The 27,322-nt window shown below is 39.9% G+C and overlaps 1 protein-coding gene across 2 annotated transcripts in view; it reads left to right on the forward strand.

The window, feature by feature from the left end:
• galnt14 (UDP-N-acetyl-alpha-D-galactosamine:polypeptide N-acetylgalactosaminyltransferase 14 (GalNAc-T14)) overlaps nt 1–27,322 on the forward strand; it is a 237,701-nt gene that overhangs the window by 164,614 nt on the left and 45,765 nt on the right. For both annotated transcript variants that reach the window (XM_085432502.1, XM_085432500.1), the window contains exons 6-8: nt 10,414–10,535; nt 15,297–15,384; nt 18,322–18,406. In XM_085432502.1, the coding sequence (XP_085288628.1) occupies nt 10,414–10,535; nt 15,297–15,384; nt 18,322–18,406 (295 nt within the window). The remainder of the gene's footprint in view (nt 1–10,413; nt 10,536–15,296; nt 15,385–18,321; nt 18,407–27,322) is intronic.

Here is a 27,322-nt window from a genome sequence, read left to right on the forward strand (position 1 = left end):
ATACAGTCATGTGTCATGGCTATGCTTATCATTTTTCCATATAATCCATTTGGAGCTGCCTCCATGCTCTTAAATATAGAATACGAATGAATGGAATACATAAATTAACATGACAGCTTGACAATATGGCGGGGTCAGGAGTATACTGTGAATAAAGAAATGGTTAATGGCCAGAAAAAGGTTTAAGACATATATAATCTTCCACTGTAGCTGACTGAAGATGTTTGGTATGTGCATGATTTTTAAGGAATTGAAATGGATTAAATACTTCGGGCTGAAAGAACATTTTATTTGACTAAAACAATAGTGGAGGTGGCATGCTGTGGTTTATTCAGGTCTTTTAATCGTTTAACTTTTTGCCACTGAATGTTGCACTTTAACTACTACACCCCACTGTTAGAAGCAAATTCACAAAATAGACCCAAGTACAGACACATACTGAGGCAGACAGTAGGGGTGCAACGATACACAAAATTCACGGTTCGGTTCGGTTCGGTTCGATACTTTGGTGTCACGGTTCAATATTTTTTCGATACAAGAAAATGTTCATGCTTTTTTAATTTGTCATTTATTAAAATTATAAATATATATTTTAACTCCAATGTACAGTTTTTAAATTTAATGTTGCTGAAACAACAAGGGGAGAAAATAATAAATCTATCTGATCGAGAAATCACTCATCTTTGGAAAAGAGAGTTTATTACAGAGAAATGGCTCTTTCCAAAATAAAAGCTATACTATACACTTCTTCTGGGGTACACTCTCAGCAGCATATTAAACATATCAGGTCCCCATGAGGAGAATCATGTGCTAACGGCTGACTAAATGACTCGGGTAAAGTTTGTAGCATGCGTGCTTGTTGTTTTTGTCTGCTTCCACTTGTCTTTGCACTAGGATGATGTCGGCGTAAATGTGCAGTCATATTCATTGTGTTCCCACTAATGCTGTCAGCATTAATCTGAAATGACGTTAATGCCACAACACAGCAAATCTCCTTTTTTTTTTTTTTTTTTTTGCCTGTCCCGTTTGGCTCTTTTGCCATCAGAATTATTGTCTAAAGGCAAAGAAAGATGCCCAACGGATTTACTTTACCAAATTGACCATCCCAGCCTTGCCGTAATGGTCCATTTGATTCACCTTTTATTGTTTATTTTATTTTCACTTGCTGAATACGGGACAGACTTGACTGGGGAAAAGAAGGGGAGAAAGAAAGAGGGAAAGAAAATCAGCTGAGAAGAGGGACGGGGGAGAAGGGCAAAAAACAAAAACCAACAGAATGGGCAAGAAAAAAAAATACATATATCGATCACCTGGATCACCTGTTGAGAAAGAAAAAAGAAAACAAGCAGAAGAAAACGAGAGCAATACAATAAACAACATCACAATGATATATGGGAATATGACAGTAAATACTAAATATTAAACATTATTGTAAGATCGACAGCGCACAGTGTGCTTTGAGGTAGGAGCCAAAAAGGGTGTAGTTTGCGTGTGTGATCACCAGTGTGTACACCTGTGAGCATGGACGCGCTTGTATTTAAAAGGTTCCTTCATGTAATGATCTGCTAGAGGGTGTGGGAAGCTACTGCCCCGTCCACCAGGGCATGAAGCAGGTATGGAGGAGATCAAAACTCCAGACATCCAGAGGCCCCCAGAACACAAGAGACCAAGGAAGACCAACACAGGGACAGCCGCGCCACTGTCCCAAAAAGAGCTGAGGAGAGTCCCAAATGAGGGCTCACTCAACAGCCGCGGAGCAGAAGCCAGGGGGAGTTGCAGTGACGCACCCCTGAGCTCCGCCGGCAGCCAGCTGTGCCTGAGTGACCGAGCCCCAGGCCGAGAGGCCGGGGGCACCCCACCTCCGAAGTGGCCCGAGCGAGCCCCAGGCTCCAGGCCCCGATAAGCGGCCGCCAAGGAGTGAGCCGGTGTGTACCTGGATGCCCATCGCCAGACACAAAGAACCACCAACGCACCGATGTCTGAGGGAGTCCGCCACCGGCAGGGGAAGTGGTGGGGGGAGATAGGCCTCCAAACCTTGGAGGGCCTGAGATGTCCCCAGAGAGGTGGCGTCTGATACCCAACCTGACATATAGACACAGACATACAGGCACACACAGATACAAACATCCATTCCTACCCTCATGCTCTCATATGCACTTACTCCACACTCAACCAACGTGGAGACAGACATAAAGAGACGCTGTACACACAATCACACTCCCCAAGCGTACTCTACGAACCGGGTCTAGGTACCCTTGCCCCTGGAGGGGGGAACTGCACCCAGACCCAGGTGGTGTTACCCTTTTCCCTGCGGTGGGGAGAAGCAGACCGCCCCGACTCCGCAGCAGCAGGGAGGCCCCACATTCCAGACCCCAGTCGGACGGCCAACTCCTCCTCCTAGGACCCCCGCTCCAGCAGGCCGCAGAGAACGGGGGTGAGAGAAGACTCCAAACCTCCCTCCACCCGCTCATTGTAGTGTTGATGCATGTGTGTTCTAAGGTGCATTTAAAACCCAGGAGGGCATGGAGCTACCTGCCAGAGAGCAGCAGGTAAGCGCATAGCCCCTCCTGATAGCCCTCAATGTCTACGTGTATTTAAAATTGAGAGGTGGGCAACGACGCCAGGGGTGAGGTGTACACCCTGATGGTAATTTGGATTCCGTGTATCGTGCCCACCCCCAAGATCCTATATGTATGTGTAATGAGAGTGTGAATAATGTGAATGTCTAAGTTGTGGGATAAAATTGAGGCAGAGGCAGCCAGAAGGGAACAGAGGGGGGGGTAGCCTCCTCTGCACCCTGGTGACCCTACTTCAAGGCCCTGCATGTGTGGGTGGTTGTGGTGGAGCAGGAAGAGGGAGGCAGCTGGAGATGGGGAGGGAAGGAAGGGAGGGGCAAGTGACCCCTCCCTGGGGCCAGCTCCCCCGCTGACCCCAGTAGGCACCCCCATACTCCGCGACCCGCCAGGGAAAGGAGGCCCAGGCCCATCCGGACCGGGGCCCAGTGCAGCAGCGCCGCCCGGCCCCACAGAGCCCGGGACAGCCCACCCGACCCCACCACAGAGAAAACTGCACCCACCCCATCATCCACTCATCTTCCAGACTACATAAGACAATAGACAACCAGGCTGAGATATGAACATATTCTAATGATGCAAATCATTTTGATTTAATTTGGACAGACCATCTCCAAAAGTGGAAAGAATGTCATTAAAAGGTTAGAAAGGTCAGAATAATTTAGAGCTTTGTTTTAAGTGTTACTCCATTCCATAGAGAATAATTTTAAATAATTCAGAACAGTACAGATATTTAATTCCACCCGTGTGACCTTGAATGAATTGACTGTTTACAGTTTAGCCGATGCTCATTATTTTTAGAAGTAGAATAGTGATGCTAATTCTTCATGGCACAGATTGAGCAAGGTGGCCAGAAAAAGGCTAGTCCATACTGCCATGATGGCATCACACAGTTGCTGCAGATTAGGTGGCTTCACGTCAATTATGCAAATCTCCCCTTCCACCACATCCCAAAAGTGCTCTATTGGATTGAAATCTGGTGACTGTGGAGGCCATTTGAGTACAGTCATCTTCCTGTCATGTTTAATAAACTAGTTTGAGATGATTTGAGCTTTGTGACATGGCACGTTATCCAGCTGGAAGAAGCCATTTGCAGATGGGTACACTAAGGTCATAAAAGGATCGACACAGTCAGCAACAATACTCTGCTGGGCTGTGTTGCAACAATTAAACAATCCTCAGTTGGTACTTAGAGGCCCAATATGTCCTAAGAGGTTGCCTACGCCTACAGGCTGTCTTTACAATGTCTACTTGCCTAAATGCATTGAGTTGCTAACATGTAACTGACTGATTAAACATCCATGTTAACAAGCAGATAAACAGCTGTGCCTAATAAAGTGATTTAAATGCAATGATTCATGGACACAAACTCATAATGAAAGAAATATGAAAATAATGTGTGTCATGACCAACGTCAGTCAGGATTCAGATGTCCTAAAGTCACAGATTGGCTTGTATTAGTTGCTCCTCCTATGATGTAAATGTTTGATGCAGTTTTAAATGAATACTAGTTTGTGATGTTATCTGACTAATAGCCAAAGAAAAGGATGAATTGTTTCTCAGTCAGAACCAAAGCTGTAATAATAAAATGATGGTAAAGGTAGATTAGAGGGCAGCCAGAAATTTCTCTGTAGTGATACACTGTTACAAAGATGTACAACTTATTGGGTGTTAGTAATTACAGCCACCATTTTATATACAGTATAATAACACTAATTGGATCATAGCAAGCACTTTGCAAAAGATGAAGGGGAGTTCAAATATAGTGTAAAATAACAACATGGTGCAATTAAATAGAGATCACAGACTAACACAAAGTTCATCCGTAGAGTTAGTGTGAAAAACAAAAAGTAATTTCTGGCTCTCGATGGTACATGGCTCCTTTTCCCCATTGTTATTGTTTGACAGTGATATTAGGGGTTTAAAAAAAGATATTTAAAGCCATTTTACAGTAATAATATTTCTAAATGGTGCCCACTGATGTTGGACCTTTACAGCAGAAGACAAATCCCTCTAGTGGAGCATCATCTGTGGAGTATTCTGATCAAGTCTTTGCTACAGCTTACTTTCAGTGCAGTTCCTCTGAAAAGTGATAGAAACATTTTCAGACATCTCATTGCTTCTGAAGATCAAATGGCAGCATTTTTTACAGGAACAAATTAAGGAAAAAACACTCAGAAACCACTTCTGACATGCTTGTTGTTGCCTCGGTGAGAGCAGCGCCGTTTGAACTCCGGTTACTGCACTAAAACGTCTGAAAATACGAGTCCCCTTTCCACTTCACTAATACCTCTCTCTGTGTTCTTCTTTCTCCCTTCTTTCTTCCTCTTGCTGGATGCTTTATTTCACCTCATATTTTAAATTTATCTCGCTTGGCTGTTCTGTTGCTTGCATTTTATAGTTTCCCTCTTTCTTTCTCACTCACCTCTCTGTCTCTCTCTATAACAACAGGAACACTTGTCCTACATGCTGTCACTGAAGGATTTCATTATAGCACAGTCATGCTGATCACACAATGACACACACACGCACACCCACACATAGACATCGGCAGGGTTCATCAGTTCAGCTAGTTAATAGTTTATGGCTTCAGGCTTTCTGACTTGATTGTCTTTTTAATGGCCATAAAAAACACACCAGCCTGATACTGTATGTCTTCTCTGACACACTCACACAAACACAGGTGGTTGTACGTGCACGTTTGTGAGAACACAGTGTTGGCATGTACCATTAATCCAAACATCAAGTTGTTTTAGAAAAAACTATATCTAAACAATGAAGCGCTTTAGTACTTGCCCTAAAAAGCTAACCCCCCAACTGTATGAATATCCTTGCTAGCTTCAAAAACACACTGTGAAATGTGTGAAAAGACCCGATTTATGTGTGTGCATTACAATCTAAATCTTTTTTTTTTCCATCTAGCATTTTGCCATGGTGCCTAACTAGATTTGAATTTTAAGAATCTTTCCCGTCGGACATTACCTAATACATGTTCCAGTCTGGAGACGTTCCAGACGTGAACTCTAATTTTCCCACCTAGCTTGATAAATTGTAAATTGATTTCCTTTATATGGAGTCTTTTTGCTCTGGTAATTTGGACAGCTCAAAGCAATTTCAGTGCATCTTTATCCTAGAATGCCAAATACTGTTGGTCTTGCATATATATATATATACAGTCCATTGGCACTGGCCCCTTGATGCACCTGCCATTGAAATATTGTATGCTGAAACACAAGGGCTCTCTTTTAAGATGCAACAAATCCCACAAATGGAAATAGGATGGGTAGCGATCAAGTTTGTTTCAAGTTTGCCAACCAGGAGACCACAGTTTGGAGCTTTGTATTTGGCAAAACCCAAAGATATTCTAAGTAATTTTCCTTTTCAGTTGGTTTTCATTAGTGGTACAATTGATCATTCGTTTACTAAACACAAATTAACTCACTTACATGCTTGATAATTGGTTCAGTTTACTGCACTCTCAAGCCAGTGGTCTCAGAATAGAAAAAACAAAACAAAACAGTGGGCGTGTGACATTGTCATCATTGCCACCTGGCAGTAATGTTGACTGAAGCCGGGCTGTAAACATGCTGAATGCTGGACTGTGTGTCTGAGGTGCTGCATGAAAGTGCCATTTGTAATCAGACTATTGTTGATAGAGGATGAAGTTATTAAGATGAGATGCTCCAGCCTGTACCTGTGGCATGGCTGCAGCCCAATCTGCAGCTGTTATTGCAGCCTAATGTCTGCCGCTACACTGCCAAGGTAGGACAGACCATGCTAGTTCAGGTACATATGCAGACAGACAATTCCTTCACCAGGATTTAGTCTAGATGTGTTTCCTTTTAACCACACTGGGTTGACATGTTCACTGGAGGCAACCACAGCTAGTGATCGTTGCAAAGCAGCAGGCTTTTAGATAACCAAATGTGGTTACATTTAAGAGGTAGAATCTTATTTAGTTAGGTTTAAAATTAAAATTGCCAAAAAAACAAAACTGTTTAGTCATTTCAGATGACCATAACTTCTTGGCTAAGTTTAGAAATACACTCTTGTCTGAAGGAAACCATTGGCGCTCACACTTTCATCATTTGGTGGTTTTAAACAAATGTGTATATGTTTATATCGTATATGTACATCAGATCAGCTGGCTATTGCATTTGTTATATCCCATGTTGCCAAGAGGGAAGTTGCAAATTGCCCTCTTGTGGACAAACTATGCAGTATCAACACCTATAAGGCTGTTTCTCCGATTTCTTTTTTACTTTTTGCATTTTTTATTCACGGTTATAAATCCTGATACTGATATATCAGTAAGTATATCAGTATCAGCAGGGCTGACATACTAGTCTGGCTTTAATACAGTGTATTTAACTGGAACCTCAGGATCTCTTTCAAAGTGCCCATATGGACAGACTTAAGAATGAGATCCACTTCTGCAGTACCTTGCTGACAGACACCTATTGTGTATCTGCAAGATGCCAGTGGCTCTGGCAGAAAGGTAGTGTTTGATGTCCTGAATAAGAACACGTTGTACTTTCATACACCAACTCTACACATACATTCATACACAAATGACACACGGGGCAGTTTCTGAAATTTTGTCTAAGGATACTTTAATATGAAAACTGCTGGTGGATGACCCCTTGAGTCACAGTTGCTATCGTGATCAACAATATTGACACCTTTCCAGCTTCACATTTTGGAAGGTATCTCGCCAGCAATTTTGGTAGTATTCTGAAACTGACACACCAACAACTACACCAATGTAAGCCATTCATGCAGCACAGAAAAGGGAGAGCAGGGTTTGAACTTCTCTCTAAAAGTGCCATCACTCACGCTTTTCATGTCTACAACCAAATACAACATAGTGAATTCTTTGTGAAGAGCATATGATTATCCTTTTTAATGACATGGGGCTTTTCATGATGCCATCAAGTGTGGCCATTCATAACAGCTAAACTGGACAGACAGCACTTTGTACTAACTAGTTCTTTTCAAGCATAATGCACTCTTTGGATCAATTGCCAGACAAAATGCCCTCACTTCTTACAACTCTAATGGATCCACTCAAGCGTAGAAGTCCAATAGCACACAACAATGTCCATTTGTACAATAGTGAAGACACATTAACAAAGACATTATGCATTTTCTTATCTGATATTAATCTGTTAAGATGTTAACCTTCAAACAGCCCTTTAAAGTTTCAAAGCCTGGCCAAAATGTCCTCACTACACTGGCTTCAAATAAAAGGTGTCTACACAAACACAGACCCACATCTGATAGGTGGAGACAGTTAAGAGTTATCGGTGTAGATTAACACTCTCCTCTGTACAAAGTCAGCCCGCCATGCACTGTGTGTGTGTGTGTGAGTGTGTGTGTGTATCTAAGTAAACGGGCGTCCACTTCTGTCAGTGCAGATGTGTGTGTGTGTGTGTGTGTGTGTATCTAAGTAAATGGGCGTCCACTTCTGTCAGTGCAGATGTGTGTGTGTGTGTGTGTGTGTGTATCTAAGTAAATGGGCGTCCACTTCTGTCAGTGCAGATATGTGTGTGTGTGTGTGGGTGTGTGTGTGTGTCCCTGCTTGTATGTGAGTCCAGTTTATGTGTCTGGGTACGTGTGTGTGTGTGTGTGTGTGTGTGTGTGTGTGTGTCCATCCATCCAGAAAATAAAGCCTTATTGAGGATGAAATGGGATTTTTAATTGGCTGAGCCTCGGCCTAACGGCTCCGCGTGAAACTTCACGGCCCTTTGTACAATGTCACCGACACACACACACACACACATTCACAATGGGCCCCAGCACTATCACGATAACACACATACAACAATGCAGACTCCTCTGTGGGCATGTACCGCACACATATTCAACAGTGCACGCACTCACACACACATTACGTCTCCGTGTCAGGGAGTATCGATTAGACCATTTAGTCCAAATAGAGGGGAACACTGGACCCCGTCAGGGAGACCTCCTTAACAGGCTCATTTACACACAAACACACACACTCTGTGTGTGTCTGTCTTTGTCTTACTAAAACACAACTGCAGTTAACTGACGCACACATTTGGCCTTTTGCTCCACTCCCTTCTTTGCTTTTCTCTCCCACTTGTTTAAAAATGGATACGCAAACCTGTTCTCCAACACACACACATACAGACACACAAATGCAGAGAGTGATGCGCCTGTTAAAAGGTTGTGTCCATGTCTGACAGGCCCTCTAAGAGCACTGCATCGATTTTCCCCTCTGCTGACTGACTGCGAGAGCAAGTGAAAGAAAGTGAAAGCAAGAAATGTGGTGTCAATAAATGGAGCAAGGCACTAATACATCCAAGGTTACGGGTTCCATTCTCACCAGTGCCTGAAATATTCTTTGTCTTGTTCTTCTGCTGCTGTGGGGCCTTTTCGATGAAAGTCTTCGTGTATATTTATAGCGAGCGGATGGAGGATGTGTGTGTTTAACTGATAGTCACAGCTTGTGAGCATGAAACTTGAGTATATACTGTCTTATCCGATCTGCCGCCCTGAAAAGAATCAATTTCAGACGGCAACGGATTTCAATTTAGCAAAGAAAAGCTGGGAGGGCTTTAAGTTCAATATCGACGGTATCCAAGTGAACACTGTACACAACATTTCAATGTTAAAGTGTGTATGAGACTGTAAATGGGACTGAGAAAGATGCAGTAAATCGACACTATCAGTACCATTTGTGCTCGCTGTAATTATGGCTGTTTCTTAATTGTGATTGGATGATTAAATGTTGTTACGTTGTTTACAAATTTAGATCTGTTGTTTACAGAAGACTGAAATTAACCAAAAGTCTTTTGAGTTGGCACAACAACACCATGTTGAACTGATGATTGTATCATACTGTAGTCGTTTTTTCAGCGTTATGAATCATATTTCACAATTTCACAAACACCGTAATTGTTTTGTTTATTTAGTTGTATTTTTATCAATAGTTATCTTTTTCCTTTGTTTATTTGTTTTTTTTTTTCCAAATGTTTTGGATTTTTTTGTTAATCAATGCAAATGTTGTTCCACTCCACAACATTTTTAGTTTTTTTTTTTATGGAGTAACTGCATCACTTTATGTAAAGCTACCAGCAATATGTAATTACTTCATATAATCAACAATTTCAATATTAAGGAGATGCTTTAATAATATTAATGATGCAATAGTAAATCTAAAAGTGGCATTAAACATATTGAATATAGTTACTTTAAGTACAACTCAAAATTATGTTGAAAATCTTGTACAGCACCACTTTCATGTAATAAATCTGTATCTCTATGACAGTTTTATACATTTATTTTACCCCCACCCACCCTGTACCGGGTACCTTGTATGGTTAAAGCTTTATTACAGAAAAGATACAGTGTTTTCCAAACCTTATTTTAAAAGCTAAAGCATGAATGACAAATTAAAATCAAACCTGTTGGTTCTGTTTATGCACAGGGACACATTGTCTTAATGTGCTTATCAGTGGGTGATTCAGTGAAATGGTTTTCAGTGCAAAAATAATTATAGATCTGGATTATATGCATTTTTCAAAAGACCCTTCTATTAAATGTCTTCTCTATTCAGTTCATTTTGTATTTATTTATTTATTTTAAAAAAACATGTTGGTGCAATTGCATTGTCCTTTATTATATATCCATCAGCCACAACATTTAAACTGCTGGCCTAAGTTTGTCAGTGATATTTAAAAGTGCAGTGTGAATAACAATTGTTAGGTCTTGTGTAATAAAAGTTATAATTTTAAATAGATGTGGTTAATATTTTGAAGGTTTTGCATGAACAGGAATGAGATTAAACTGTCTTTCTATTTGTCTGCTTAAGGTCTCATCAGGTCCAGAGTGCGGGGGACGGACGCTGCAAGAGCCAAAGTGCTGACCTTCCTGGACAGCCACTGTGAGGTCAACAAAGACTGGCTGCCACCCCTCCTGCAAAGGATCAAAGAGGTGTAACTGCATGTTCATTTATAAACCCTAATGCAACAAAGTATATGTGAGTCTGAAAGCTTCTCTATCAAATTACAACCCTCTCATGTTCCAGATGTGTCTATATATACACACAAATATATGTGAGTCACGAGGCATAATGACCAAGGCCAATCTGCAAATATGGCATGCTTTACTACTCAACAAAAAGCCTCTGCGTGATGACTCCAGTGGTCGAAGTGAAATCGTGCCATTAAAGAAAATAGATGCCGGTCTGATTGCCTCTCATTAAGAAATAAGTGCGGTACTCTCTTCTTCACCCCTCTTACTCTCCCGTCTGCTGTCCTCTGCTTGTGTCTGCTCTTCTTGTCCTCCCCATCCAATCTCTCATCACCTTGTTTTGCCTCCTCTCACCACCTCTTCTCCGCTCCCTTTTGTCCTGTCACATCTCTCTTCCTTTCTTCCCTTTTTCCGTCTCTCGTCTCCTTTACTTTTACTTACTCTTCGGTACCATTGCACCTTTTCTTTTCCATTTTCATCTCCTCTCCTGTTTTCACCTCTTATCCAACAATTTTGGTTATCGCACTCTGTTCTACTTTCCCCACCTCATGTCTTCCTCCCTGTGCTACTGCCATTACTCTCACACCTTTGCTTTTCTTCCTTTTCTCTTTACATCTCCTCGTAATTTTCCCCCTCCTTTCTCTGGCCTCCTCTCAGCTTCTTTCTGGCCTCTTGAAACGTCCACTTTTCTTTTCTAGCCCCATCTCTTTTCCTCTCTCGTTTCTCTGCTCTCTTGAAATCTCCCTATCCACTTCCTCTTGCATCCTTTTCTATCCTACCCTGGCTTTACACATACCATCACCTTCCTTTGATTTGCTTTACGACGTTACATGGCCTTTCTCATCTCCTTCCCTGTCCATGTGCCTCGCATACTCTCTTCTCCAGTTCATTTTAATTTTAACACCTGTCTTGAACTTCTCCAATTCATCAAGTCAACAGTTGTTTGCCTGCTATTAAAGACCTTTGATCTCAATCTGCAGAGAAGCGATCAATAAATCCACCAGAGAGTCTGATCTGTTTCTGCTGCTGTACCATCACCATCCATATTTATACTCGTGGTTTATTCGTGTGTGTGTTTGTGTGTGTGCGCCTGTGTGTGTTCAAGCACAAAAGCGATCTGTCACTGTCTATGTAGTCACTCTATAGTCGTATATTTAGATTTAAATGCATGAGGTATTGATCCGATTAACACACACGCGTAGTCAAAACTCCAGGCTACCGTAAAATCACATTCCCCGCAAAATAATTGTCTGTCTTATTGATATAGAGAGCTAAAGTCTTGTCCAAATTTCAGGTTATCTGCTTTTCTGTATTTCACATCTGATCAATTTTATCATATATTTTGATTTTGTTCTCTTTTAGTTGTTGTCAAGCTTTTTCTGTTTTGCCAAAAAAGCCTTTTTTTGAATACTTTACTGTTTGATGCTAACAAATCATTTTGTGTCAAATAAATGATTTATTGTAATTCCATTGTCAGGGAAGTAATTGAGAAATAATACATGCAAATATGAATCTTCTCATTTGAATAAATAGAAATTTCCCAGCTTTTTACCACTGATTGAATCTAGAGAGTATTTACTCAGCCCCATGTCTATCACATTACCGCTTTTGCTTTTGTCTTTCAGCACCAAGGCAACAATTTATTGTAATTGTTCACCAGTTAACAGTAATATTTTCAGAGCATGTCAACATAAAAGGATCCTGGTTGTGTTTAGCAACATTGCTCATTTGTTGCTATATGTGCATGTGCAATCAAAGAGAGCTGCAAAACAAAAGCGATAATCACAATGAACGGCCAAACATGTAGTGAATATGTTGATGGTTTCATTAGTATTTCCAGTCATTTCCTAAGAAATGACTGGAAATGAAATAGGACAGTGACAGGGCTATTTAGGCACTATGGACGCTCAGTGAACATCACCTATAAACCTCACTCCTAAATGAAGGAAAAGAAAACAGAATAATTGTTTACATGAGGAGCAATGAACAAAATTAACACTAGCACTCCCTGCATGCACTGTTGGATTTAAAAAATGATTTGAAAGATGGTATTAGTGATTAAAAATATATAAAGAATTGCATTAAAGCCTAGAGTGCTTGTTGTTTTGGAATAATGGGTTTTCTGAAGGGACAATTTAGATGATAATTTTGTCAATAGTCAAACGTCTGCCTCGACACAACTTCCTTGCATGCTTGCATAAAATACTCAAGGACGACTATGTAAAACAGGTCATTTATTAAAATTCAATATTCATTTATAAAATCATTTATAATTCATTTATACATTTATTCATTTGTAAAATTCAATAAATGTTTGAAAGTTGCACTTTAAAAACAAGAGTCCAAAACCATAAAAGAAGCAGATTGCTTTGGGGTCAGATTCCTCTCAACTTACTCATCAAATATTCTCATTTCTATTCAGGTGAAAGGAAAAAAAAAAGAAATGGCTAAAATTAAGAAAATGCTCCAGAGTGATTTGAAAATAACAGTTATCCGGTTACGACAGTAATGTCGTGATGCTTCACCCTGAGTGCTGCACAGTGTCATTACCCTAACAGCTATTAAAGCAGACAGAGTGCTTTGTAATGTGGCTGAAGCTGTAGAAGGATGCAGCTTGCGTCCCCTTGCACTGACCCTGCAGCTAATGGTCCAGAACCGCTCCACCTGCTCTGTAATATCACTGGCTGAAGATGCATCCAGCCGTTTGACCAAACTAATAGAGGGACACTTCATGATTTAAAAGGGAGTGCAAGTCTGGCAGCGCCAGTGTGTGTGGGTGTGTGCAAGTGAGATTTTGTACCTTTTATCCTTGTAAAGAGCAAATGGCACCATCAAGGAAAAAATATGAGGAAAATCAAGTGCAGCCATTTTTGCCAGTTTTCACTTTAAAAGGATTTAGGACTCTGTTTAAGGGTTAAGGAGGCAATAACTAAACTAAATCCATGAGTATCTTATGGCCTTATGGACGATTACACAGGGTTGAGGGATACGGGAATTTTTGTTGGTGCTTGATATTATCCCATTTTTTACAGTCTCATCAACCAGTCACAAATATCAAGCATTACATTTTTAATGGCTTTAAATGTTCACTTAAAAAGTTAGAAATGCTTTACACGCTAACCTTTTTCCCCGCATCCTGTCTGCATGATTTAAGCTTATAAATTTGCTCATTTCCAACACAGAAATGAAATCTATCTATAGGATTAGTTGCTCCACTGGGACATGAGTTGAGGTCTATCAGCAAGCTTAGTAGAAAACTGCCAGCTGGATTTCATGAAAGTTGGTAGAGGTGAATTACAAGAAACACCAGAAAAATAGAGGAAAAAAAGGTTTGGTGCATTTCCAGACCACTTTGTTTAAAAGTGGAAAATAGTTCATTGATGGAGGATGTGCTTTCCAAATGTTTTTTAAAAATTATTGTTGCGCTACACTGAGGATCTTATTCTCTGAACCACATGAACCAAACTGTAGAGTTGAGTGGGCAGCTGCTTGGTTGTTACTTCAGAAAAGTCTCAAAAGTGCCATAAACCAGAAAATCACTGTAATAAAGTGGCGTGCAGAGCACAAGAAATACAAATTACAGTGGCTGAAAAGTCAAGCAAATGAAGCCAAGATTCAGTTTCTTAAATAACCACTTGGGGTTGGCTTAAACACAAAGGGTCAGCTTTAGAGCAGAAATACATTGTCTTACAACCAAAATCTCTCTGGTTTTGATCTCTCTGGTTATTTTCTTCCTTCTGACAGCCCTGTGAAGGAGGAGTTTTATATTACTTACCTTAAAGTTAAGGATTTGGTTGATTTAAAAGACTAGTAGGTATGAACACAAGGGGCATGCTGAACTCTAGCCAGGTAGTAAATTAGCTCTCCCCATCTCTAATCAAAAAGTATCTTTGTCTGTGTCTCTACTCCAATATGGTCGCATCCACCAAAATAAACAGAAAAAAAAAAAAGATTTGCAAGCCAATAATTAAAAACATGTATTAGTAATATCAGTCTTTTATATAGCACAGTCAATGTCATGCTCTAAATATGCACTGTGCTCAAACATCACTTGACAAAAAATTATGCAGCCAGCTTTGCTGTTGTAGTAAGACGAAGACAAAGCTTTCCATCAGGATAGCTAGGTGTCAGACCTTTCTTTATTCGTCAATTCCAATATAGCCCTAACACAAATGAAATGAAATACCAGAGCCCGTATTGAACTTCGCAAACTAAAATATTGAATTCTACACAGCCTACACAGTTTACCTCCAGTAACCTATTGATGTGTTACTCATTTTCTCTGCTGCTTCTTAATAAATTGTGTTGTCACCTAAAAGCATTTTCTGTATCTCTTCATTTCATGTGGCTCAGTGGTCTGACATTAATGACAGAGAAGGGAATAAAGTAGCACTGAATTAAAGTCAACAGAGGTAGTGGTCAATCTCACCTTGCTACATTTGCTGTCTGCATGATTGTTGCTGAATGGCTGAAATTCCCTTTCGGAGAAGTGCAGTATAATGACCTTGGAGTTTACAGTCTGTTTCACACACAGATGAACACACTGGACTGAGCGCCTCATTTATTCGAACAGAATTTGGTGATGAAAGCAGAAACACATTCACTTCTTTCTCTTTTTCTTCCTTGGTAGCTTGTTTTATTTCCCTTGCATTACACTTTTTAAAAAATTAATCTGAAGCCCTAATTAAGCATAAATGTGTGTGGTTCTTTTTGTGTCTCCAGGACCCGTCTCGAGTGGTTAGCCCAGTCATCGACATCATCAACATGGATACGTTTGCTTATGTGGCAGCCTCTGCCGATCTCCGTGGAGGTACACAACCACTTTCTTCCATCTACACTCAGAAACAAACGTCTCTGAGGCACCTTTGGGTTGTGTTTTGATGACAGAGAGAAACCCCTTTGGGTTTCTGACTTATGAGGTGGCCCTTGATGATAAGTTTGTGATGAGTTCATGAACCTGTTCTCTCTGGCTGCTGTGAACATTAAATGCTTTGAGATATTTTTTTTCCTACTTCTTCTTCTTCTAGCAGTGACTCTTATTCGCTCATATTGGACCCCTCGAGAATAGTTGCTGTCCTTGAATCATCTTATCTTTGAAATGTGCACTAAAGTCCCTCAACCGTGTGTCCTTGAATATTCAGATTTTGTTAGAGTTGCCCTTTTTTTCTGCCCAGTTTCTACACAGATAAGTGCTGATGTCTTGGTTTTAAACTGTGCAGCGAGTGCACCAACTTTCTTTCCATCATTGTAAAGGGAACTAGAGACTGTAGGTTTATGTTCTCAAATTTAATTGTTTATTTTTAAGAAATAAACTACAACAGTCTTAAGGTCTCATATGTCTCAAATGCTGTTTGATGTTGAAAAAGCAGAGGCATGAATCTAAATATATTTCCAAATAAAAGAACGAAACGCCTTTTATTATTATTTATCATAGTTTTGTCTTTCTGTTAATAATTCTTCTAAGACAAAAAAGGCTAGCAGGTGGAATTTTGCATATTTAGTTACTCTCAGAAAATGTCCCCCAATCACATCCCCAACTTTTCAATTGTTTGATTAATTGACTACAGCATGGCATTCAGCTGTGGACTGCAGATGTTCACTTACCTATATAACACAAACTCTGTGAAAAACATGGAGTTTCAGAGAACTGTGATGGTCAAAAAGACTTAGGACACAGCACTAATCCAACACAAGAATCAGTTTGCATGCAAGCTGTGAAAGAATGATCACATCTTCATATTTTGTATCCAAGGATCCCAACCTTCTTGTAATTTTAAAGTGGTCTTTAAAGCAATTGGTCTCCAGGCTTTCTGAAGGACTTTTAAAGTGTTTCTTTGCATATTGACTGCTTTGTCACTCATCTTCAGTCCAGTCCAGTCGCTTTACCTGACTGTTTCCAGTGTATTTTTATCGTTGTTTGTTTTCTTTTAGGTTTTTCTTTCTTTCTTTTGTTTGTTTCTTAATGATTCTATGAATCATTCAAAGAATGAACTGGTGTGGTGTGCAAACTTTGATTTAGTGTTTGTCATAATTTAAGCTTCTAGATTCTTTTAGTTTGAGTTTAGTTCTAGTTGATTAAATATGATAAGATTATAGTAGACTAGACTGAAGTTGTTTCAGTTGACTAAAATATAAAGTGTAAAGGTTTGTCGTGTTTTCACCAGTGACAGTGGCGCCACATGTTTCACGTGTCTTATCTTCCTTGACATCAAATGAGAAACGTGTCCATATGGCTGCTCTTGTCTTTCTACCAAGAGTTGACATTTCATCACGTTTTGATGACAAACAGGGAGCGTGGGAGCCTCCCCCTCACACCCTGTTTTTTCTGTGACAGATCAAAAATGAAAGAAAGATTAAGCTGTGCCAAGTTACACAAGAACTGGACTGAAAATCAGTGGAAACAGGTCTTATGGTATTATTTAGCATGACAATAATTCCAAACACACAGCCAAAGCAGTAAAAGCACACAATGGACCACTATCAGCATGGATTGGCCTCCCCAGACCTCTACATTATTTAAGTAATAAGGGTCATCTTGACAGAGAACAGAACAAAAGGCAGCAAACATGCAAAGAACTTTGAAATGTCCTTCAGGAAGCCTGGGGAACTATTCCTGAAGACTACTAATAGAAATAATAAGAAAGATACCTAAGAGAGACCGATCTCTCACTCCAACCGGTCGTGGCAGATGGCTGGCCCTCCCTGAGCCTGGTTCTGCCAGTCAGCGATTGCCTTGTATACTGTATTTCCATGTATATGTGCACTTTTAAATAAATCCCTGAACATATTGAGGGGTGGCTCAAGACTCTTGCCAAGCATTGTCTATATGTGCACAGTAGGGTTCTCTCACACAGCTTTGAAATGTGCTTAAAGTGTTGGCACATAAAATGACTCTTTGAACAGTTAACACAGTCCTTTTAATTTGTTGATATCAAATTCTTAGATATCAGTCAGTTCGTTCGCTGCCATCAGGATCCTGACATCATCTTTAAGACCATCAGATGAGCTAAAGCTAAAGCTGTAAATGCTTTTTAAAACATTAAATTAGTAACTTGAATAAATGTAGAAAGTGAACATTTCTATTAGCTCAGCAGGATTATACTCGCAGATGAGCTAAAGCTAAACGGCCTGTAAAAAAGCCAGAACAACACATAACTGTGTTCTCTGTCTGCGATCTGCACTACCTCCCACTTTATCTGTTGACTTCATAGTACCTCTCTCCTTCCATTAGACTCTTTTACCAGTCTTATTTTCTTGGTGAAAGCAGTCCGCCAATCAATGCAGATAATAGGGCTGTCCACTGTGCACGCACAATCACACAGGAAGGAGAATCGATAACGATAGTCGTGCTTATAAAGAGCATTTTAATTATAGATGAACCTGTCGCTGAAATCATAAAAAAGACGGTCATCAGATCCATCTGCATTGATCCTGACATTCACACACATGTTGAAGTCTAAAGACATGCCAACAGAGAGTGGAGGGGGAGTACTGTGGTAGCTAATCCGTGACCTGGTGGACTGTAAGCACACAAAAAACTACACAAGCCAACACAACATTTTCTTTGTTTTTCCTCTAGTATCAGAAAAATAAAATATATCTCTATTTGTCTTTTCATTAACTATTTTATATACATATTCTAAAGAAAGCATAGCATAACAGTGACCTTGATGTTTTGGTACAGCACAGTAGCCTCTGTACTCAGTATTATTTAAAGCATGTTCTTTACTCTGTTGTTCTCCCTCAGGCTTTGATTGGAGTCTCCATTTTAAGTGGGAGCAGTTGTCGCCTGAACAGAGAGCCCGCCGGACTGACCCGACCCAGCCAATCAAGTAATGCACGCATACACAAAAACTCAAACATTAAAATGTATAACTGTGGGTGTATAGATTCTGAACCCAGGGCTCATTAAGTAAGTGCAGACAAGTGGAAACAGAGAAGGCAGAGAAGAGGAGGTTAAAGAGTAGGAACAAAGGACAAGAGGGGGAGTGAGGAGACAAAAGGAAAGAGATGCACTGAAGTCTGATGAAAGGATGAAAAGGAAAAAGTGTAATAGCACGGGTTTAGTTGTCTTCTTAGGATGAATTCTGAACAATTAAGTTCATTAAAAACTTGAAGAGTAAATGTTTTAAATTTTCACCAAATCCAGAAGATGCTGACGGTGAAATAAATAGATAACATTTTCATATGTATCGTTTTACAGACTTGAGTGCAGGGTTTTACTTGTTGCTAAATAAAGTGTGTGTGTATTTTTATGTGTGTGTGCGATTGATCCATACAGCATAATTATTATTAGGGACTCTGCAGGAGAAAAAATATTTGACTCAACATTTTTAGCAGTATTTAACTCCACCAATAACATATTTCTGTCTACAAGCAGAGGTTAAAGTGGGCCAGAATGATCTGGAATAACATTCTAGCAGCTTTCATTAATAACCAATTAAGATAAAAGCAGATAAAGTAAAAATAATCTGCTTTGCTTATCCCCAATGTTGGAAAGGACAACAACCTATAACAAAGAGCTTCAATAAAGCAGAACAACTCAGTATCTTAAAATATAACATGACCATAAGACAAAACAAGGAGGGCTGGATTTGGATAGATCCAGCCCTCCTTACTCATCTATAATTATAACCATACACTGGACCACATTTACAGGCTGCACAACGAAATCAAGCTACTTTGAATCATATTATGAATCTCTGTGCCAAATTAGAAACATACACGTGGATGGAGGATTGTAGCCACAGTTATAAAAGTGCAAAATTATTTTTCTTTATGTGAGGTAAAGTAGTGCAAATGGTAAGAAAGGTGATAAGTAGACAGCATCAGCAGACTGGTCAAATTTCTTTTTAGTGTATTTTTTTTTCTGGCATCTCCATTCTGCCATCTTAAAACGACCTCTGTTGTCAAAATCTCACTTTTATATTTTACAGAATTTTACACACACCTGAACCTCATTAGTCTCTACTGTTTAAAAAAAAAGGCTAAACCAAACAACGAAATCTAAACAAAGAAACAGGAATAAGATTATTCATCTAATTTACAAACTCATTTACACAAATAAATGGTTTGAAAAGAAAACAACTTCACTATGCAAAAAGGAAAAACCATTTGGTTGTACCCAATAATAATGGATTTGATTTATATAGCGCTTTTCAAGGCACCCAAAGCGCTTTACAATGCCACTATTCATTCACTCTCACATTCACACACTGGAGAATGCAAGCTACAGTTGTAGCCACAGGTGCCCTGGGGCAGACTGACAGAAGCGAGGCTGCCATATCGCGCCATCGGCCCCTCTGGCCAACACCAGTAGGCAAGTAGGGTAAAGTGTCTTGCCCAGGGACACAATGATCAGGACAGAGAGCTCAGGGATCGAACCGGCGACCTTCCGGTTATAGATACGCTTCCCAACCCCCTGAGCCACAGTCGCCCAGTGATGCAATCAATGACATCATGATATAAACCCCATATAAACAGGAAGTGCTGGGCCGGCCCCTCCCCCACACCTGTTTTGGATGTAAGATCTGAACAAAGGGACAAACTATTGTGTAATTTACCAGAAATTGACCTTTCAACAGAAGAAAATTCAAATGATCTTATGTTTCAGTAGTATTTGCTTTAAAAACATACGCATGGATGTAAACTGTAACATAAAGCTACCACAAACAAACCCGGGATAGTATGTAGAGCAAAGTTACAACAGCAATGTCTAAACTATAGCATTATGGGCAACTGTAAAATAACATGGGATAAATTATAAATATGTTCAAGGGACAAGTGGTAAATAAATTCAATCTTTTCTCAAGGTGTTAGAGCAGGTTAGCACAGTACATGGCAGTTCAGAATATCCTCAACACATTTCTGTTGGTTTTCCAGTGGGATCACACTTAAAGTAAGCTGTGCGAGGTGATGAATGACCTCCTTTTGCTTCCAAAGAGACACGAGTGTAACTCCTCAAAGTCGTACCGTGCCCTCCTCAGTCATGCTGCCAGGATTGCTGCAGATACACGAGCTACTATTAACTGAATAATTAAAATGAGCATGGTTGGTACTGCAAAAGGTTATTGGTGATGTGGGTGGTTGATTTTTTCATTACCAAGCTGCATCAATTCATTTTACTTATAGTTGTAAAAGTACACCGAGCAGGCACAATGACCGTAACACCAACGCTATCAGTAAGGTAAAAGTTATGCAAAGGAAATCAGGACAATTCGATTTTAGAAAGCACCCACTGCATAAAACAATAAATAAGATAATATAATGCCATGTAAAAAGGCAGAGTATAATACAACAAGGAGCAAAAATCTAAAGAAAATGAATACAGGTGTTGTGGTGTGAGGTAAAAGTATTTCTGTCATTTGGCAGTGGAGCTGAAAGCTGAAAATGTTATTACAGGAAGCTCTGCCTTTCCAGTAAGTTGTTCAGTGGGTGGCCTGGATTAATGGCAGTTCTTTCAGTGGCCTCCTCTCTACCACAGCCACCAGTTATTTGGATGCTGCGTCTGCAGGTTTGATACATTTAAAGATGTCTCATGCTACATCTGTGTTATTGGCAAATTGATACGTGTTACCAGCTTAGTTAATTTTTCATCTGACGCATCCCGGTGTCCCTTCCCACTGATGCAATTGAGATACTCAACAAATCAGAAAGTAGTGTCACCCTATGGTCCTGTCTGTGCTCATTTGATCACAGACTTGTCGTCCTCTTGTCATCCCTGTCATGTGTTCATGCTTGCTGATGTCAACAAAGTTAATCTGGGAAAACGTCCGCACCTACAGAGTGGCTGGTAATTTCAAACAGCTCAACAAATACCACCAAGCATACATACAAACAAAAAAGTTGATATTTTATATAAAAGTTGTGATGTTCTGATTAAATTTATATTATTTTTTTAAAACGATGATACTGTACTTTTGCCAAAGGTTATACTAGACAGTAGGTGCAGATTATGGAACTGTGGAGTTTGCAGTAGTGTGATTTATAGTAATTGATGATGCAGGTGCAGAACAGCCTGTAGCATCCATTGGCACTGTTAGGTCAAAGGTACCAGACTTTAAATTAAACGTAAGCTGATGGTGGTTTTTAATATTGCTCACCAAATGTAACTTTTTTAGAAAACAGTCCGGGTGGAATCAAACCCAAACCCCTGCAGTCTTTCACCATATAGCTCACCTCACTTATTCTTAGCAAAGTAATATTTCTCTGCTACACCAAATTGTACCACCTTCAAATTCCCTTTTTAACCCATTTCTATAATATTTTTGTTGGAATTGCTTTTTGGTCCAATTATTTATACTTTTTATTTTATCTTATAATAAACTTGCCACACTCATGTGCTTGTTACTCATTTCAAACCAGATTTCTTATTATTTTCTTATTATTGATACTTTTAAAGCTAAACTGTGAAGGTTTTCTTCACTTTTGTGTTTTTTTGTGCATAAACGTTCAGAAACATATAGACAGAGAGCAGTCAAAGAAATGGTGGAAAACTGAGGCGCATAAAACTAAAACAGCATCAAAATTTACACCCAATATTTCCTTTTATTAAGTCCACATTGGCAAATAGAAATGCAGCTATGCCTTCCAGAAACGCATTCCTCAGTGTGCAATAGTTTTTCATGTGTTTACATTTGCCTTTGGGAAGTTATTAAAAACAAAAATCTACTGATTTTGCCTTTCAGGCCCATTTTTCTGCTTTTATGAAAAAAACCTGAACCCATTGTCATCCTTCTCTTTGTGGAATTTTTGTATTTGTTATGTATGTTCTATTCAAATATAGAGTAATGATATATGTATAATATGAAGTATATATAATGAATATCTTGTTTTTGTACAATGAGCTTAAACTTTTGTCTTTACAGTCTAAATTTCTCTATAGGTTGTTTATTATGAATGCATGTAAGTTTATCAGACCTCATTAGCCCCCGAGAGGGACAATGGACCCCCTAATTATCCTCTACCTAATCAAATGAGCCAAGGTGTGAAAACGGGTGTAGGTCACAATCAGCCAAGGTTTCGATGAGCTAATTGTGAAACCTAGGCCCACCCTATCATGTGACTTCTTGAGGTCAGACGGCCCAGGATGTGAGTGGGCATTAAGGCGTCTGGGAAGGGATCTCAAAACTGGATTGTAGATGGCAGACAGTTGGTGTCATAAACTACCGCCTCTGTTCAAAGATGGTCACTCACAGTGGACATAGATGGCCTCTTTTACTCCTCTTTCAAACCATCTGTCCTCTCTGTCCAAAATGTGAACATTGGCATCCTCGAAGGAGTGACCTTTGTCCTTTAGATGCACATGGACCACCGAGTCTTGTCCCGTGGAGGTGGCTCTTCTATGTTGTACCATGCGTTTATGAAGTGGCTGTTTGGTCTCTCCAATGTAGAGGTCTGGGCATTCCTCGCTGCACTGTACAGCATACACTACATTGTTAAGAGGTTCTTAAAAGGTTCCTTTTTCATAAAGCTTAAACTTACTGTTGGATCAGGTGACCCTGAACCATCCTTCATCATGATGCTTCCAGTAACTATTATCTACCGTCAACCTCCAACCACACATAGTAGGTGGCTGCTTTTCTCTGGGCTTGGTTCTTCTGGGGGTGCCTTCCTGTAAAAAGGGAGTTCTTTCTCCCCATTTTCAAGTGCTTGTTAATCGGTATCACCCATCAGATCATTGGGTTTCTTTCTTTAATATTGCAGGATCATTACGTTAGTATAAAAAGTGCATCGAGATGTGTTGTTGTGAACCAGTACTAGAAAAAAACTGCTGAATTCATAAAATTCCAAATAGACCACAGTAAATGCAGCTGACTAACTAATGTTGGTTACCTTATGTGCTATACTGCATGTAGACTAATTTTTAATAAAAAGCCCCAATACATAATTAATTTAAAATGGCAGTAATGGGCCACAATCACAGACTGTCAGAGTAGTGCTTAAAAAAAGCTTCTATGTCTACATAATGTAATTTTCTGTGGGGTGCTGTGATTAATGGCAGTGCTGATGTGCCCCACCACTGCTAGAATAAAAAAAAAAAATGCAGTTCAGAAATCAGTAAGAAATTAATCATCCTGCTCTGACCTATTATTACTGCAGTGACCTCAGCAGGGTTGTGGCAGGCTGACCTCATCAGAAAAATAACAATAGTGGTCAATTTTGATTGGGTTAAAATAACTGCTGTTTACAGAGGCAGCCTTCTAAGGTCATGTAAGTAAAACCTCCAACCTTTCTCAGACAGGTGTTGACTGAGGCCATATATGTATATATTATGAAAGAGAAGTTTGACTTCTAACCTTTAATTACACTGTTATTTTTATCCAAATCATTTTCTTTTTCCTAAACACTGCCAAGTAGTTTAGTTGCCAAACCCAAGTGAACAATTAGTCAAAATTGTTATTTTCTAAACCTAACAACTAAAACTGTGTGGAAAAAAATATAAATAATTGAAACAATATTGTGTACTTACTAAACAAACTTATATAAAATGAACTTTTCTTTTCTTTTTGGTCTTTTAGTTAAGTTTCTGTGGTTTTGAGTGATGCTGAGTTTTTTTGTGATATGATGCTTAAGTTTTGATTTGAATCTATTTGTTATTCTAGCCTCCCTGTGTTTCCCTGTCTGTTCACCACTTTGTCTTACTATGTTTAGGTTAGTTTCCGTGTTTCCAGTGTCTTCTCTTTCTTTCCTGTGTTGCTTTAACATTTAGTGTTCTTTTGTTTTTGTTGCAATAGTTTTAGTTTCTCCATATGTGATCATCCTGAATAAACACAAAAATCGGCTTTAATGCTGTTAACTCACAAGAGTTATTCACAAGAAACAAAACAACCATGAAGGACGATGCAACAAAGCAAGACTGAGACAATACACACACACACACACACACACACACACACACACACACACAGGATAACGAGGGCAGAGGTAACAGGTGGGAACACAACTGAGAATAATTAACTTAATGAGTCGGGGGAACCAACACACGGAACAACAGTCGCCAAAATAAAATATGGAAGAGAGCCACAGCAGAATGGGGAGACAGCACTAACTTGACACAAACAGACAAAAGGAAAAACAGAGAGCGAGAAGACTGAAGGAACATCATGAGAACACAAAGGGGAACTAACAAACCTGACGTCATCTAAAGCTGAACTAAAAGCAAGAGACACATAAACTAACTCTCAGAAGCACAAGAAATCTTTGGCTCCTTTGGTGGTTCGACACTGGCACTTAAATCTACTCAAGTTTAGTTTAAATTTAGTGAAACATTGTGGTTTAGACTAAAATCCGCCCCTTCACAACACCAACCCTGCACTGCTGAGCTTGATGCCTTGGAAATGAAAGCAGGTTGCATAAGGACACATTGGCTGTGATGAAAAACCTAATACGCTAAAAGTTTACAAAACCTCAAATCATCGATGCCTGACAAATCATTTGCTGTGGAGAGATGAACAAACAAACAAAGGGAAGCCACAAGAGCCACAGAGCAAACACACATGCACGGTTATAAATAATAAACTTTGGCACTGCTCCTTCGTCATAAGTCAGATTGGTGGCAGGAACCCAGATTTGCTGCTGTGCCAACTTATGACTGCCTGACTTCATGCATGGTTTTTATTTTTATGTTTTGGTGGAGGCAGCGGGGCAGGCAATCACATATGGTGCGTGTGTGTGTGTGTCCCTGTGTTTGTTTTTTGGAGATGGATGTAGAAAGATTGTGGAAAGGTTGTAGCTTGTTCACTGTCATGGTTTCTACCTGCAAGTCAATGCAATGCTTTTATCTGCCATGTCAACCTTGTTACCAAGAGTTACCATTTATGCATTTATAAACTATACGTATGAAGACCATGATTGGCATTATGTATTTCAAAGCCTCCAACCCTAACCTTTACAACCACATACATCATATATATGCACTGTAACCTGTAACACAGATACTCGAGGAGATGAGTTGGGGTGCTTTTCACCACTTTTTTTTTAACAGCATCAGTTTTTGGAACAAATAAACACACAGGGGCAGTTGAACATTTAGAAGTGCTTTCATTTACTCTTATCCTGGTGTTTCAACCATGCAAACATTTCCATCTAGTATTAATTTACTTCTAGAAACAAGTTTCACCACTTAGCAGCCGTCTCAGTAATAACATAAAAACTGCGTGCATAAAATCACCATCTATCCATCCATATAATATCTTTACTACAATATTTAGTGGATGTGCCAGCTGCAGTATAGTTGAAAACTTCTGCTGCACCACATTTTCCCATATTTATCCTGCATGTCCTGTTTTCTCCTCTGCATTGATGATAAACACTGTAAATGTATTTTGGTACTTACTTACTGCAACATAAAAAAAAAAAATAATCAAACCTTTGCTGTCAACCAGGGGTCTGAAACTTTTAGTGCTCAGTTTCATTCTCTGCTGTCTTTAATTCTGTAATTAATTTTTTATGTGTACAGGGAGTGCAGAATTATTAGGCAAATGAGTATTTTGTCCACATCATCCTCTTCATGCATGTTGTCTTACTCCAAGCTGTATAGGCTCGAAAGCCTACTACCAATTAAGCATATTAGGTGATGTGCATCTCTGTAATGAGAAGGGGTGTGGTCTAATGACATCAACACCCTATATCAGGTGTGCATAATTATTAGGCAATGTCCTTTCCTTTGGCAAAATGGGTCAAAAGAAGGACTTGACAGGCTCAGAAAAAGTCAAAAATAGTGAGATATCTTGCAGAGGGATGCAGCAGTCTCAAAATTGCAAAGCTTCTGAAGCGTGATCATCGAACAATCAAGCGTTTCATTCAAAATAGTCAACAGGGTCGCAAGAAGCGTGTGGAAAAACCAAGGCGCAAAATAACTGCCCATGAACTGAGAAAAGTCAAGCGTGCAGCTGCCAAGATGCCACTTGCCACCAGTTTGGCCATATTTCAGAGCTGCAACATCACTGGAGTGCCCAAAAGCACAAGGTGTGCAATACTCAGAGACATGGCCAAGGTAAGAAAGGCTGAAAGACGACCACCACTGAACAAGACACACAAGCTGAAACGTCAAGACTGGGCCAAGAAATATCTCAAGACTGGTTTTTCTAAGGTTTTATGGACTGATGAAATGAGAGTGAGTCTTGATGGGCCAGATGGATGGGCCCGTGGCTGGATTGGTAAAGGGCAGAGAGCTCCAGTCCGACTCAGACGCCAGCAAGGTGGAGGTGGAGTACTGGTTTGGGCTGGTATCATCAAAGATGAGCTTGTGGGGCCTTTTCGGGTTGAGGATGGAGTCAAGCTCAACTCCCAGTCCTACTGCCAGTTTCTGGAAGACCCCTTCTTCAAGCAGTGGTACAGGAAGAAGTCTGCATCCTTCAAGAAAAACATGATTTTCATGCAGGACAGTGCTCCATCACACGCGTCCAAGTACTCCACAGCGTGGCTGGCAAGAAAGGGTATAAAAGAAGAAAAACTAATGACATGGCCTCCTTGTTCACCTGATCTGAACCCCATTGAGAACCTGTGGTCCATCATCAAATGTGAGATTTACAAGGAGGGAAAACAGTACACCTCTCTGAACAGTGTCTGGGAGGCTGTGGTTGCTGCTGCACGCAATGTTGATGGTGAACAGATCAAAACACTGACAGAATCCATGGATGGCAGGCTTTTGAGTGTCCTTGCAAAGAAAGGTGGCTATATTGGTCGCTGATTTGTTTTTGTTTTGTTTTTGAATGTCAGAAATGTATATTTGTGAATGTGGAGAT

Source organism: Copadichromis virginalis, linkage group LG15, assembly GCF_057382275.1.
Source record: "Copadichromis virginalis isolate Kocher_CV1m ecotype Utaka linkage group LG15, C_Virginalis_male_GT1.1, whole genome shotgun sequence".
Classification (NCBI taxonomy): Eukaryota; Metazoa; Chordata; class Actinopteri; order Cichliformes; family Cichlidae; genus Copadichromis; species Copadichromis virginalis.